Below are 15,506 nucleotides of genomic sequence, written 5' to 3' on the forward strand. Positions count from 1 at the left end.
ACGGCCTAGGACCGTGACACGTCACAACAATATAAACCGTGCACCCGGACTAAACCGATGTGCACTCGACTTTTCTTTTGATAAATATGAAGCAAAGATACCGAGGTTTACCGTGATATTTTTTCTTTTTTCCAAAAAAAAATCGTACATACCTCAAATTTAAATATAGCTGTAGCCGTGATAGCATGCGTGTCCTCAACCGTACCAAGCTCTTTATGTGATATATAAAGTGAACTGGGTCCCAAGGGCCATAAATATAAGAGACAAAAATGTGGGACTGAAATGTGGGGCCAGCCTAGGTTTTGAAAATTGTACCGTGACATTATGTCTCATGACGTCATGGTGTAGACATAACTGTGTATGGCCCGGACTGCTAAGTTGGTGCTTTAGTAAACCTGAGCACAGTCTGGGCGTCCTTTGTGAGCGAATTCCTGAGTTGTTAATCCAACTTACTTGTCAGCGCTGATCTTGAAAATTCCCGGACTTTGCTGTCTTCGGAGAGACATTGCTTCTTTGGAAACCAAGCCTAAAGATACTGAAAGACATCAGAACCGGTAAAACTTTCAATTTATGCTTTAGTTCTCTTATAAGTTGGACCATAGATGTTGCTCTGCCACGCGGTCACGCGAGGAAAACAGGAAGTATATGTCTACGTGGATAGTTGACATTTGTCGTTCATACATTGGGAATTGCGAGCGAAGGTTATAAAATATTTAATTTTGAGCCATTTCATTGATCCAAATGTCATGGGTCATCAGAATTTTTCAATACAGCTGCATTCTGCGAGCGATATCCAGGCTAATAATAGGGCGGTGATTATGAAACCTCTCGTTCCAACTAGATCGCTTAAGTTGTCTGGAGCTGGGTAAATTTTCACGGCGTGTTTTCACTTGGGTTGCTAAAACTACCTAGGGAACTAAAATTTCACCAAAATACTTATTACTTTGCTTAATGTAGCTTACGATTTTCTAAAATTGAATCTTATTTGTTCAAAATAAATTTGTCTTATGTTTCATCACGGAGCTTCTAAAGTATCTTTATAAACAAATTAATGTATAAACAATTACGCCCAAAGTGAATTACGATCTTGCACATTTTTCTAAACAAACGTTTTGAGTTTTGATAAGCATCATCCAAAGAAAGAAGACTAGCTGTAAATGTTTATTTTGCTATTGATAAATGTAAACGTGGAACTTCGGTGTTCGTGTATGAAATCAAAACCTTGCTCTGAGGCACATTTCTGATGACTTAAAAATCTACTTTCGCTATTCAAGGCGTAAATTACCTGAGTAAAAACCCGGGCTATTTTGTTTCATGACAAATTTCGTAAAATCATTTCAAAATATGATTTCGTAGAAAACGAAAGCTGCTGATAATGACTATCGTATCTAATTTGATCCTGTGATAGTTACGATTACCTGACTTCACGACAAGTTGAATAATTACTTTCAAAGTCACGCAAGTAACTAAAGGGAATGCTATCCACTAACAGTATTTAAATACAGACAGACCGGTCAACAATCTCCTTTTTTTGGGAGTAGGCTTTCAAAATAGAAATGAGTTGAGAATTTTTTGGTCGTTTATGAAATTTGTTTCTTGAACTGACTACATTTCTGAGTTGTCCTTGTCTTCCGCATTTTTCCGACGCATCGACGTTAAAAAGTATGATTTACGATACGACTGAATAAAAAATCATTAAAAAAATCAGAAATAGTAAAAAAAATATCCTAAAGTTAATTTCAGATAGATTTCAGATAGGCTCCAAAGTAAACGTCATAGTCGTTAAGCGACCATGAATAAAACCTCGGGAAGGGTTCGTTTTCAATCATGAGGAAGAGCTGATTGGAAACTACAAAAAAAAGTCTTGTAACAGACAAACAAAAAGAAGTGAAAGGACCACAGGAATCTTGGGTTTACATATAGTACACATGATCTACAATCGCCTGAGAAATCAAGATTTAAAAGGTAAAATTAGAGATAAAATTATTTTATCAAAGAGTAACACAATATCCTCGACATACCAGTACTCCTTCCTTGAATTCTCTGACTGGCCTATCCTGAATCCTGATCCGTTCTTTTGCTGCTTGAATTTTTATAGGTTTACGTCATTACCTTTGGCCGATAGCAAGAGAATATAAACTTTTGCAAGAAGTTAACCTTCAAAATATGGCTCAACCGGTGAAACTGGCCCTCCTCTCCTTAGCAGGAATTCTGGGATGGCATGGAGCATTTCTGGTGTTGCTGATTGTATCCTTTAAGTTGTTTTTGGAGCAAAATTTTTACGGGCAAGAAGGTTACACCTGCCCTTGCACATGGCCGACTGGTTATGGTACCATCATGTTTCTGTTCCCGTCACTAAGCACCTTTCTGGTCGCATTTTTCGCATACTTCCGTCGAGATAACGATAGCGTTCCATGGAAAGCTGTGAAGAAACTTTACGAGCTCAAATGTGCTTGTAATTTTTATGATGGGCGTACCGACTGGGATTCTCACGCCGAACACTGTATTCGTTGCATGGTTCGCTGGCGAGACTGGAACCTGGTAAAGGTCGCCTTGTCAGCAATTTTCTCCCTTCTGTATCCCTTAATGTGGCTGTCACTTAGTTTTCTCCAGACGTTTTACTACGTTTGCGCTCACGTTGGTCCAGATTATGATACACTCACCGGCTACTGCGATATTACGGACATCCCCGACAATTATCAAAAGAATACTGTTCTGGCAGCGATTCGCTCAAAGGTTATTGGGGGCGTTTTGTTTGTAAGCGCTCTGCTCCTTCTGGGTGTCTTCGTGATCGTTTATGGTGAAATTAAAACCTATTTGAAGAAGAAAGATGATTCGTCAAGGTGCGGACCCAACGGGAGAGCTGATAATCTGCAAGTTCACGTCTCCGTTCTACCAAGCCGTTCATCTGGGACATCAGATAGTGCTGGACTCCATGGCAACAGAGAATCTCCTTTTGCAGCAGTTGAAAGTGGAGGCCAGGTGAGATTTCATACAAAGGTGGCTCGCAGCAGTTGAAGGTGTTTTCCTTTACACTTTAAAGACCTTTAGCAAACGGCAACGAGAAGGAGGACGTTGCAAAACAAAAAATGTAGTGGGCATGACAATAGCCCAGCACGTACGTTTTAAAACTTTGTAGATTTCTTAGCCTTCCTCTGTCACACAATAATGTGAAGTTGCCGAAATTTACGTGATCAAAAAAAAAAGAACACCCGACGACAAATTATGTAAGTTTCAATTTGGAACTCAACCGTGCTCACAAAAATTATGCTGAAAGTGACGTGTGGCGCCAAATAAGACGTTAAACACATCAGCCATTTTTTAATTGACGTCTTCCTCGGCGTTACTGTCTTACTGCTTAAGGTCCGACTTCTTTTAAGGTTTAAAGGTTTAAATTAAGCAAGGAAGTTATCCTGGCCACGGTATATTAAATCAAAAACACTCCTGAGGTTTGCATAGATGTCGATCTTGTTTATTGACCCATCAAAGTCCGACATCCTGCAAAGCTGAAAATTAAACCCTGTGAGCTGAATTTTGTTAAAAATCACTGCGATGTATTCCTTTTAAACACTGAATAAAGGAATAGTGTATCACAGATTATGATGTAACCATAGTGTAAGAAAAATAATCAGTTGTATTGAAGCATAAAGGTTGATGTTCAAACTTCTTTTCCCGCTCCTAAGCGTGGTGAAGTTTGAAAAACTCCGATTGATTTCGACGTTTCTAGGAAATGGAGCTCTGGAGTGTGATTCGTTTTATAGTGTTTTCCTATCACCAGTAAGGAAAATCAATTTTCGTTGTTCAGAATTTCAGATGCTTCTGATGTGTCAAAATTCCTTATTTAAGTCAAAATTACTTAAATTATTATTTCTGAATACAAACTTTCCTCTTGAATCGATGATGAGCATTCTTAAAAACTGACAATTCCACGTAAAATAATAACAACTCATTAAATTGTCATTTTTCAGGTAAGCAATCAGAATCAGCCACAACTGCATGACGGGAACAAGACGATTCGTATCAATTTGAGTGACGAGTTTACCACTGCCTTGCAAGGCTGTCTTCAGGAGAGCAAGTGGCAAGGAATTGATATCCGCTGTTCACAGAAAGAAGAGGGCACGAGCGGACAGGGATCAAATATTCAATTTCCTGAGCGATCGTTGCACCAGCGAATAAGTTCCGCTGACCGTACCTTGGAAAACCCGTCGTCAACTCCACCTTAAGTTGTATAACACAAAGAAAAGTGCATAGCTTGCCATCCTTAACTAAAAAAAAAGCCTGAAGAAGTTTAATTTCGAAATTAAAAATACTTTAGGATTTTTGACGCCAGTTATGCATGCAGTAGTGTCTAAATAAGAGAAAGATACATAAGACAAAGTTAATTTTTTTTTAGAGTAAGATTAGGTAAGCAGTAATTAAAAACTGATAACGCGAGTTTTACAAAAACAGGAGTATTTTTATGTGATATGACAAGTCAACGTGGTAGAAACTGAAGTTCAAAAACTGAAACTTTTTATTTCCAATCCATTAAATTTACAAAGTTGGACTGATTAATGTAACCAGTATTACAGTATAATTTAGTCGAAAGAAAGAACACTATACTCCTGCAAACTCACCTACTCTATTAATCAACATGTGATTTTCTTACCGAGGAGAAACTTTTTAAGGCAATACAGTAATTATCCTAAATAAACTCACTTAAGCCTATTGCGGACTATAATTAATTTAGCTCACCACTGACAAAATCTCACGGTTGTCTTCAAATATCCCTGAAATGTACGATCGTCCACAATAGCTCTCTCTCGGTTTACCTTTCCAGACAATCATTCTCTCCCGACAACAGCAACAATTATTTCGACGACTGAGTCCTTATATACATTTAAAACGTATTCTGGAACTTTCGGAAGACTACAACACAACAATTTTTCTGGTATTACATCATAAAAACATAACCTAAGAAAATGTTTCAGAAAGTTCCTTGTATATGATAGTAGAAAGTTCGTGTATGCATCACTAAGAATTTTAGAAATACGACATATAATTTCTGTGATATGGATGAAATTTTAAAGCTGATAAGTCTTTGAATTCTTTTAATCAGAAAATCTTGAAAAAAGATCATAAATAAGAGATATTTAACGAAAGTGGAGGGAGACGTGCGATTGGAGATTAAAACGTTGTAGAGCCATTCGCTCCGACGAAGGGCTAACGCTCGAAACGCAGGTTTGAAACCGTTTCGGCGGCCAATTTACGTCATCAACTCAGTTGATAATACCAAATTATTTTGTTATACTCTCCCACCGATGCGGCACCACAGTTTCTATAGAAACTTACCCCGTCTATAGATTTTGTTCACACCTGAGCATGAGTTGAGACATGCATAGGTCGATGGAACGAGTTAAGTTTCAACGAATGTGTTCAACTAAAGCATGAAAACGTTGGCTGCTTGCAAAGTTCCTTGTTTTCTAAGGTTTTCTAGCTTTATGTGGCATTCTTTACTGAAATTTAAATCCGTTGAGTTCATCCGATTGCCGAGATAGGAGTTATTCTTCCTTTTTGGTATCACCGACTTCGAAGAAGAGGAATCTTGAGTCGAAAAGCAAACGAGGAACTCACTGTCATGTTTCTTCCAACTGACTGTTAGGATCCATGGTCAGAGTCTCACAGGATGCTCCGTATCACACAGTTGTCCAGTTATTTGAATTTTTTTCATCTGTGATTTTAGCCTGTTCCTCTTTTACTAACCCTTAAATGACAAAAGATCAAATTAATGGTCATGTTGGGAGATGAGAGTGTACATATGATAAATCTTTCTGTTGCTTACACCTTACGACATATCAATTATGCAAAACAATTCAAAACAACAGAGCTTAGGAACATAACACTGACAGAACAAAGAAAAATTGCAAAGTTTTTACACCGAGGTAAGCCGGAATAATGAGTCACACCTCACGTTAGAAGCGGATATCATGAATGCCATTGTTTCCTTAAAGTTCTTGCATGTATCCCTTAAACATTTAATCAATTTGAAATTTGAGGGATGAAGTGATCGTCACTTGCAAAATTTAACTCACCCTCTCTCGACAACTGATCCAACGCTTCCCGACAATCTGCGCGTTGCAAGGCGTCACAAAGCTCTCTCGTCGAAGCATTCCTTTCCCCTCTCATCCATATTAGGAGCCCTTGATAACATTTTTCCGAAATTGTCCTATTTTCCGCGTCAAGTACTTCTATTCTGACATTCTCCAAGCCCAGATACCGAAGAACTGTTTCCCATCTCGCAATCCTTTGATGTACGCAAAGTAAGTGTCTTTCTGTGACAGGCTCGTCATTACTGCCTAACGAGGCAGAACTTTGCCTCAAAGCATGTCCTGTAACATCTGCAGTCACTGTAAGAAAAAACAAACTCATTTTTCAGAAGAACTTGTATTTAAACTTATATTTAGAACATTTATCAATCCATGAGTATCGAAGGAATGATGCTACATCTCTCTGAACTGTTTCTTAAAGCCCAGATACTGATATTACATTGTGTTGTTGTGTACAACATGTTCCATATTCGAACTATGATTTCTTGAGGATTATCCTAACTTTGTCAACTAACAATAACAAAAACAATGGCTACATTTCTAACCTGTAATTGTTTCGTTTTCAATATTTTGGCTGCCTTCGCATTCCTCTTGCCCCTCTGAAGCAAGGCTTTCTTCTATCACGCTTGCGTCGTTTGAGGGCTGGATTTCGTTGGAAGACGAGGGAATAGTCTGTATGCAGAGAAAGTTCGTAAATAAGAAGAAAAAAAAGAAATAATAATGACCACCTACCTTCTAACTGATTCTCCTTTATCTTTCAACCAGGTTTTTATGCTCATGTAATATCAGTATCTGGGCAACTGCCCACCTACCCCTCCCCTAACCCAACAACAGTCAATTGATAACACGTTAGGGTTAATTTTGGGTTAGGGGAGGAGCAGGTGAGCAGTTACCCAGATACTGATATTGATCCCTTACGTGATTGCCTCTTGTTTCGATTATAGAGAAAGTGGTTAGAACAAGTCTCGAATGGCGTGCCTCTGCAGCGCGAATATTTTACGACTGGGTGCGAATGCTATGCGGCTGGAGTATGAATGCAAGATGATTGGGTACGAAAGCTTGGCGACCGGAGTTCGAGTGTTAAACGACTGGATACGAGTGCGAGTGCGAGTGCGACCGAAGTACGAATGCCATACCTCTGGGGTCAAAATTTACACTACTAGAGTTCGATTGGGGAAGGAGTATTATGCGACAACATGGATACGTTACCTCGCGTAGGTCATAGCCTGGGTTTAGATAGATCGTGTATTCTTTGTTGGTTTCCTCCTGCCGGAACCAAAGAACACATGAAAATGGTTTAACGTTTTTCTCTGTGGGTTTCACAGCAAAATCGCATGAGTCATTGGAGCGAAATCCATTGCGATACGCGATCTCGAAAGGGTATGTCTGTAAGAAGAAAAATTAAAGAAATACACGTGTTAGTTATAATCAAAAGCCTTTGACGGCCTCTCTCTTTCGTACAAAGCGGTGGCGAAAGCAAGACTTTTTGACAAAGGGGTCCTATATCAGCGTCTTTTCGGAATCAAGGAGCATACTAGTGTTCTTTTAATCATAATTATTAGACAGGCACCAAAGGAGACCCCCACCCTCCCCCCCTCTCCATTCGACCTTTTCTCCCTACATTGCGTATAAACAATAAATAACTAATGACCATAAAATTGTAACAATACCAATTACGAATTTGCATGACAGTGTTCGCCTTTGAAGCGACAAGCGTTTCAAACAGTATTTACTCAACAAACTGACTCAATACACAACATCATACGGGATCATGCAAGAGAGACGTATATGTGGTTATTATTTTTTCTAATTTATAATTAAATCATAGTTACCTGAATAGCTTCAGTCTTGTCGAGCTCCCATCCGTCTTGAATCTCTGTGAGTTTCACAGCGATATTGTTACCGCCATTATGTATCGTGCAAGGTTTCTCCTTAGCTGCCTTCCACGAGTCTGGAAAACGTTCTTTGTCTCGTGTTTCAACTCGCTGTAGTATACAAAAAGATTGCGCACAATTATTTCACGGGAAAATCGTTAACATTTGTCGTCTCTGATATGATATTTAAGATTATTTCAATAGAGATGCATCTGAATGAGGCCTGAATGTAGAACAACATTCAGCACTTAATTGAAATGAAATCTGATAACGTCCTCGTTTAACGAGATACATGACTCAAGGAAACTGCGTTGGAGTCTCGAACTTAAGAGCGATCTGGGAAGAGGGAAAGATTTGTTTAACAGTCCTTCATTTTTATCACTCACCTGCGTAAATTAAAGAAAAAAATCTCCATATATGAAATTTTTACAGTCAACTCCAAGAGAATATCAACTGTCGATATTCTCTTGTTGACTATGAATATGACTTCCGGCTAATATTGCCGAAACGTCGGAGACTATATACTACGGGAAAAAAATCTTTTTCAGAACTACTTTCTCCCGAATGATCAAACTTCACAATCCGCGTCTAGAACATTGCTGAGCCTAGAAGTATGCAAAACTCTTGCTATACCTACGCATTTAGTATATGGCCTTGCAAATTGTTCATATAGCTCAATTGTTATATTATCCTATCGCGAATTCGGGATAGCTTTGGGTTCGAATTTAGACAGAGACACGCGCAATGATAGGCATCTGTGTATCACCCTTCCTTCAATTCTGAGAACTTTTGTATCCAAAATCGAAGGGGTTATAAGCCTTCTGATCACCTACCTTCTTTGAATCCTCGCTATCACTGTAGATGTAGAACCTGAGATAAATCAAATCGCTTGATGGGCTTGGTCTGCTGAAGAAAACAGTCGCTCTCTTCTTTTTTGATCCACCACATGCAAAAATGCTCCAAAAAGAGAAGGTTTTTGTTTTAATGTGGATGGAATCTTTTTTTACCGTGAACCATGCCTTAGATTGGCCATTTTTCTCCGATGCTGATGGAACCTTTTCCCATTGGATTGTTCCTTTAAAAACATAACTATAATTATAATTGTGCAGTGTATATTTTTGTTTACTTAAAGCTGATCTATCCATAGCACTGCATTCAGTCTAAATGGGCACAACTGAAAACTTATCCCAATGTCAGAGCGGTAGCTGTGACTAAAAATATTGCCACTCCCCATCACATAATAGTTAAAATGATCACAGAACACCTCTTTCCTTCTTTAAATTTTTTTCAAGTCATCTATACTTTTGTGGACGCTCATTGGTTTGTTATCTTGTTCTCTTCTTTCCGACCGTGAGCTTAGCCACGCTCCATCGACTGTTTTTGCGCGAAAAGCTTCAGATTGGTATGGTCTTAGACCTTCTTAATACATATGCTAATATCAAGCGTTAGTTTAAAACACCATTTCTAGCTATATTTATGTGTTACGGGAAATATACAGGAGTAACTGATCATGAACTTACCTTTGTCAGAATATTGCTCACATCTGTAAACAGCTATCGAGTCTTTCTTAATCTCGTCAAAGAACAGACAATGTGGAACAGTGATTTCAACCGGCTTGAGCAGGTTGATGTCGTGTGGTCCACACTCAATCACGGGGGAAATTAGCGTCCTATCAGGTGTTTCCGGGATGTCCCGCAATAGAGAGGTTTCGTCATAGACCACTCGGAAGAAAAACTTCTGGTGAGTTCCTTCTGGGACCGTACCACTATCAACTGCAATCGTCACATCGGAATCTGGCGCAGACAACTTCCCACCAGTGCTGTCGAGCGTGGCTTCTGCTTGAGTAAGATATCTTAGCGACCTGTTATCATGAAGTGGCATTTGATAGTTATTAGATTTAGAGCTATAAACCCTCCTCACGTTCTCCAGCACTCTCTCAAACAAGAGGCAGAAGGTTTTGTCACTCCTCAACTTTTTTCATTCAACTACTATAATGTATCTCCCAATCACCTTTTTATTTTGCATTCTCCTTGGACAGTTGAGTAAAGCTTACAGTCGGTTGAAACGTTTACGCGATGAAAAGTCATAAGTAACACGAGGTCAAGTAATTATTCTAAATAACTGACGAAATTGCAAGATGTTTTTTTTTCATTTTTCTAAGACGAATAGAAGGAGCATGCGAACGGCTCCAAAAAGTATATTTCAAGTTGACGACAAAGGTTTTAGCCTATTCCACGCGTTCAGTTGGTAAATCAGACCGGAAAGAGGAGAATACGCGATATTGTAGAGGTTTGAGTTGAGTCAGGTCGCCTATGAGACCCGTCTGTATCACACTTCCTTTTTTTCCGCTCTGTACTACTATTGTGCCCACTTTACAACGCGCCCCGTTTACCAAATGATCTTTGACAAACCTTTTTCTGATCTCCATGACTCAAATCATCAAATAAACTAGCTTGATGACGTACCTTATGTTGAACACATCAAATACTGTGGTATGATGGACATCAGCGGCTACAATAGTGTTTTCAGAGGGCAGGAAGGTGTGTAGCGTAGGTTGGTTTGAATCAGACTCATGTACGTCAACAGGCACTCCTATGACATTTGCACCCTGCCAGTAACATAAGCAAGTGAATGTGAAAATAGAGCAAATTGTTTAATTCTAGTGTCGAAAGAAATTGTATTGGTTTTGTTTTACTCTGCACTGTGACTGGTCTAGAAAACTCGTACTACCCCTTCAACCAATCAGACGCAAAATTAAAACCAGTCAGGACTTATTCAGTCGCGATTCCCGCACTTCAGGTAGCATACTTTACTGACTACAATAAGACCAAATGTTAAAGTCAATCTATGCGGACGGAATCAAGACACACCTCTTCAGCCCATGAACCTGCAGCACTTGATATTGATGTGCTATCACAGCAGTCGGATGGCGTCATACAACGCGGACGTCTGCAGTCTAACCGGGGGCAGACAAAGAGGCGCCCTGTCGATAAAATAATTACCATATTAACTTGCACAACGACAGAAATCACTTGACCGACACTTTTAGTGTCAAAAACGATTACTCGGCCTGCGAAGAAGTGGAAACATCTGTCATACTGAGGGCAGTGATGGAAATCTGCTTTGAATGCATGAATCAAGTCCTTTATCCAAGACACATGAATTGCTCTTGAGACAGTGAAATAATACGTCTTCAGAGGAATTTTATCAGTCACAGTTTCCTTAAAAAGCAGAAATCTTACCATTAGTTTTCTTGGAGCGTTTCAGTCGATTGAGTGCCGATGCAACCACTAGCACAACAACAACAACTACTGCAATCACAATCCACTGCCAGTGTTGAGTGTGTGGGAAAATCTCTTGGTCATTTGCAGAGTTCGGCTCGGGAAGCATCATTTCCTTGTCCATGTTGTCGCCCACCACCCCTTCTGTACCTAATTTAAATCCGCCTCCTGAAATGATAATACATATCAAAACCTCCATCACAATACTCAATTAGAACCTAACAGTTGATTTAGGGACAGCATAAGAAACAGAGAATTTAAATCTAACCTTTTTCCTGGGGAGACTTTGTGCTATGCTCCAGCTCTTCGTCCATTCCAAAATCATTAGCGTTGAGAGACTCAGATGACGAAACGGAAGATATCCTACGCGGATTCGCTGTGTCTGTACTGTTGTGACCAGTCTTCTGCGATAAACTTTGAGGAATGTTCCCATCATCTCCTTGCACTTCATGATCTGTTGGGTGTCGCTTGTCGTAAACTGTTTTCTCTGTCTGTGGAGACGACGCAGGCAAACTATCAACGGGAGAAATTATGAGAAATGTTCCCCGTGCAATTGCATCAGTTGGCGTCCTCGACGAGAATAAGCTTGGAGGGGAAGGACTTACAGAATGAACCCCGGGTACGATGAGTTTTCCGTCTGCTTCTTTGTCAGCAACCGGCAATTTGTGTTGAAACTTGGGATTCCTTCTGCCATCAACCCAAGGGTTCTCAGCTCTAAAAACAGTCACACGGTCTTTCGTCTCTTCGTGATGTCTGCTTCTATTGTGGACAAGGTAATCTATATGAAAAAAGAAAATTTTTAATCCGGGGAAAATCAATAACTCAGAAGATATTTTATGATGATCGCCTCGTGTAATACAACAAAATCACTTGGTTTTAACCCTTACACTTCTCTCATTCAACAACTTGAAGTTTTCCCCTTCTCATCACACTATTCTTAAAGCATAACCTTCAGAGCTAAAACATTTTTCGGAATTAACACCAACTAACGGTCAACTCTCGTAAGTAGACACAAACCATCATACCAAGCACATACGTAATCTTCTCCGCAAAAAACACCTAAGATTACCCTCACCTCCACCTCTGCCGCAATCTGTGTCCTCATAGATCCCTATTCCATCTTTATCAAAAGGGCATCTCTTGCAGACTGTGTCTTTTGTCTTTTCGCAAGGCCTCAGTACCCCAAATCCAGGAGGACATGTGCTGCATTCTTTGCAAACAACATTCGACGTCAGAGTGCAAGGAAGGACCTCGAATTCATTCAAACCACATCTGGCGCAACGTTTGCATGTTCCGCGGCGAGAGGCGTGCTCAGAGTATGTTCCTTCAGCGCATTTTACGCAACGAGATTGTTCATTTTGGTTGCACACTGTGGAGAATCCTGCCGGGCACTTTTTACAAGCCAAGTTGATCAACTTTGGAGAGACCGGATAGAACGGTACTTCTGTTCCACTCAGTGACTATCAGTAGACATTAGAAAGGAAGCGGCACGCAAATTAATTACTTATAGTCCGTATCTCTTTTTCTCAGGAAGGAGTTTTTAGAAGGCGAGTTCATCCCCTGTTTCTGGGCAAGGGTTTTTCGCACACACTTTCTCACGTGGCGATGCAGTGCGCACCCTTAAAAATTGCAATCAGCTTTCTTCCGTGCTTTTCCAACCGAACGCTCTTTCCCCCCCCCACCCCACCCCCCTCCATTCCCAAGGATCCTGGGATTAAACATAGATTCATTTCAAGGTCGTTTGATGAAGCGGATTCTTATAAAAGCTTAAATGGAATCCTAGTGTTTCTTAGGAAATGTGTTTGTTTGCTACCCACATTTTAGGCCTTGCGGTTTCAGTTTAGGTTGAAATTGCCATGATAAAATTTAAAAAATTAGTAGCAAAAAGGTCATGTGCCCTGTTTCTTAAGAAAAGCCTTAGCGCAGCGGTTTGTGATTTGCAAACGATACGTGTTGTTTTGCACGCAGCTATGTTATCCTCTATCGAAGCTTATTTACCATGGAAACCACAAGTGTGCGATGACATGATGATTTATGATTAAATAAACTTAATTGACTCAAGGAATACTTTACGGCTAAATCTATGAGAATGTATTTATGATTATCTATTGCTCGGGAAATAGAATCTTGGAGGCATATGTTGACAAAAAGCCTTCACAATGTTCCATGAATTTCGCATATTCTGATGTTCTTATTATAGTCTTGATCGGGTATGGCAATAAATAAACGACTAACGTATTACTGAGTCCGATAAGCGAAGCAAAGCAATCGCGCGTGACGAAGCAATACAACACATTGAGCTCCTGTAAAGTTTTGCTCTACATATTCTGAGTGATGTAATGGATAATTTAATTCTGAAGCAATATATTTAACACATATTGGTGGTTTCATCATCTATCAGAACTGATATTTTCAGAATTAAATGTCATCACTATTGTTCGTGTCGTCCGGAAACAGTAGTGCCCTTGTTCTGCGTCAAAGGTTTCCTTTCAGTTTTGCTTTCAATTTGCTAGGTTTTGCTTCATGACTTTCGATTGAAGAGAATACTCATCTTTAAGGTGTTGTGCACATACGTTAGCCATCTTTTTAATTAATAACGCAAATGGGAAAAAAAACTGAAATCTGATGTTAACCTCATTTAAAAAATTCAAAACTAAATTAGAACTTTTAAAAATAGGAAATTGTCACGGTTTTGTGACCGTGATCACGAAAAGGTGATATTCATTTAGTGGTTTCCCATTTAAACGATTTTTCTTGATAAGTGAATTAAAAGTATTTTGATTACACCTGATTGCCAGTGCCAAAATCGAAAACAAGGGCTCTTGAATTTTTCGAGTAATTGTTTGAAAGTGGTCACAACAATTTCAATTGCGCTGTGCATTGTAACGAGGTCGCATCGCAACGTGATCAACACCGATCAAGAGATGTCTCTGACAGGCGCTCAAACGGCTATTGATGAAAATAAGCAGGTCGTGACTATATCGTTAGTTGACGTTCGTGTGACGCTTTTGCCTCTCAGTTCGGTCGAGACAGGAACCAGAGTTTTTTTTTTCACTTTAAATACCTAGTCGGAAACGTGGGACCAAAATGTTTATCGACTACTCCCACCAGGCGTGTCGAAAGGCTATGATGATATTTCAGCGTAAATAATGAACTCGTTTACCAAATTCAATCAGGTTCTCAGGTCGAAATGAGGTAAACTGAGCTGTTGAATAACCAATTCAGCCCGGATCACATATCAAGCAGTGAAGATGTTGCGATACGACACGCTACCGTTGTTTCAATAAAATATCAAATGTACGTATCTCGAGCAGACAGGTATTACGATGGTTCTAGAGCATTATCTAGCGTCAAACCACGGTGGTTTTTTAATATTTTGGCATATATTGAGCAAGTACTTACGAAAGATGAGTGGAATCCCATCAAAGTGAAGGCGAATAACATGAACTCGTGAGCCATTTGAAACACTTTTGCACCATAGACGATTTGTCTTGCGTTCCTGATCTCCTACATCTGTTAACGAGGTGAATAAATGATAGATTGCCTCTTTCTTCCAGTATGAACGCCTGTGGAACTTTTGGTCTTCGTTTTCTGTCTTCGAATAACTTAGAAATTAGAACAGAACAATGAAACTGAAAGGTTTCGGCACAGCCCTGACTTAACAATGTACTGAAGATTTCAAATGACCTTCCGTAATTTGTTTCAACGAGGCGTGGCGGGGGCTTTTCCCTGTATGACGTATTTGTTTATTTTCGAATTAGAAGATTTAGAGCGGCTGATGTCAAGATTACACTGCACAGCTACCAAAAGAGAAGATCATTCTTTCTTGTGATCATGGAAAAAAAGGCCTTTAGCACATGGGGCACGACAATTTTGTTAATCAACAAGTGAGTTTATAGGAATTAGTTGGGTGAAAGTCAACTGTAGCTTCTTGCGTAACAAACTTTAAAACAAAGGAAACAAACAAATTTTTAAAAAGAATCGATACAAAAAAATTTACTCGCCTGCCAAACCAATTGTCTAACATCCTCTCCCATCCCCTCCCCTGAGAGTATCCATTGACAAGCTATGACCGAAATTATAAATCGACTATGAGTTGGAAAGGGAAACAGCGTGGTTTCCGAAATACATTTACGTATTTTCCTAAACAAAGTGTTGTTATGTAAGTCTTCGTTTTTGCGATGATAGGGCATTTATTTGAGTTGGCGAAAGTGCAAACATCACAATTTCACTTTCATCGCGCAAATTATGCGACGGACTTACCA

At 39.5% G+C, this 15,506-nt stretch overlaps 2 protein-coding genes across 2 annotated transcripts; one reads left to right on the forward strand and one right to left on the reverse strand.

Moving 5' to 3' along the window:
- Positions 1-347: 347 nt before the first annotated feature.
- On the forward strand, positions 348-4,707 carry LOC131777606 (uncharacterized). Its single transcript, XM_059093922.2, has 3 exons — positions 348-554; positions 2,099-2,982; positions 3,969-4,707. Exons 2-3 carry the CDS (start codon positions 2,167-2,169, stop codon positions 4,221-4,223), a joined length of 1,071 nt encoding a protein of 356 aa, XP_058949905.2. The 5' UTR covers positions 348-554; positions 2,099-2,166; the 3' UTR covers positions 4,224-4,707.
- Positions 4,496-14,904, reverse strand: LOC131777586 (uncharacterized). Its single transcript, XM_059093899.2, has 13 exons — positions 14,644-14,904; positions 12,317-12,701; positions 11,510-12,019; positions 11,203-11,409; positions 10,831-10,943; positions 10,426-10,568; positions 9,481-9,821; positions 8,794-9,035; positions 7,919-8,071; positions 7,296-7,472; positions 6,632-6,758; positions 6,072-6,386; positions 4,496-5,743 (listed from the first exon to the last, which is right to left on the reverse strand). The coding sequence occupies exons 1-13, from the start codon at positions 14,698-14,700 to the stop codon at positions 5,676-5,678; spliced, it is 2,838 nt and encodes a 945-aa protein (XP_058949882.2). The 5' UTR covers positions 14,701-14,904; the 3' UTR covers positions 4,496-5,675.
- Positions 14,905-15,506: the final 602 nt, after the last annotated feature.

The sequence above is a fragment of the Pocillopora verrucosa genome, chromosome 8 (genome assembly GCF_036669915.1).
Source record: "Pocillopora verrucosa isolate sample1 chromosome 8, ASM3666991v2, whole genome shotgun sequence".
In the NCBI taxonomy this organism is placed as follows: domain Eukaryota; kingdom Metazoa; phylum Cnidaria; class Anthozoa; order Scleractinia; family Pocilloporidae; genus Pocillopora; species Pocillopora verrucosa.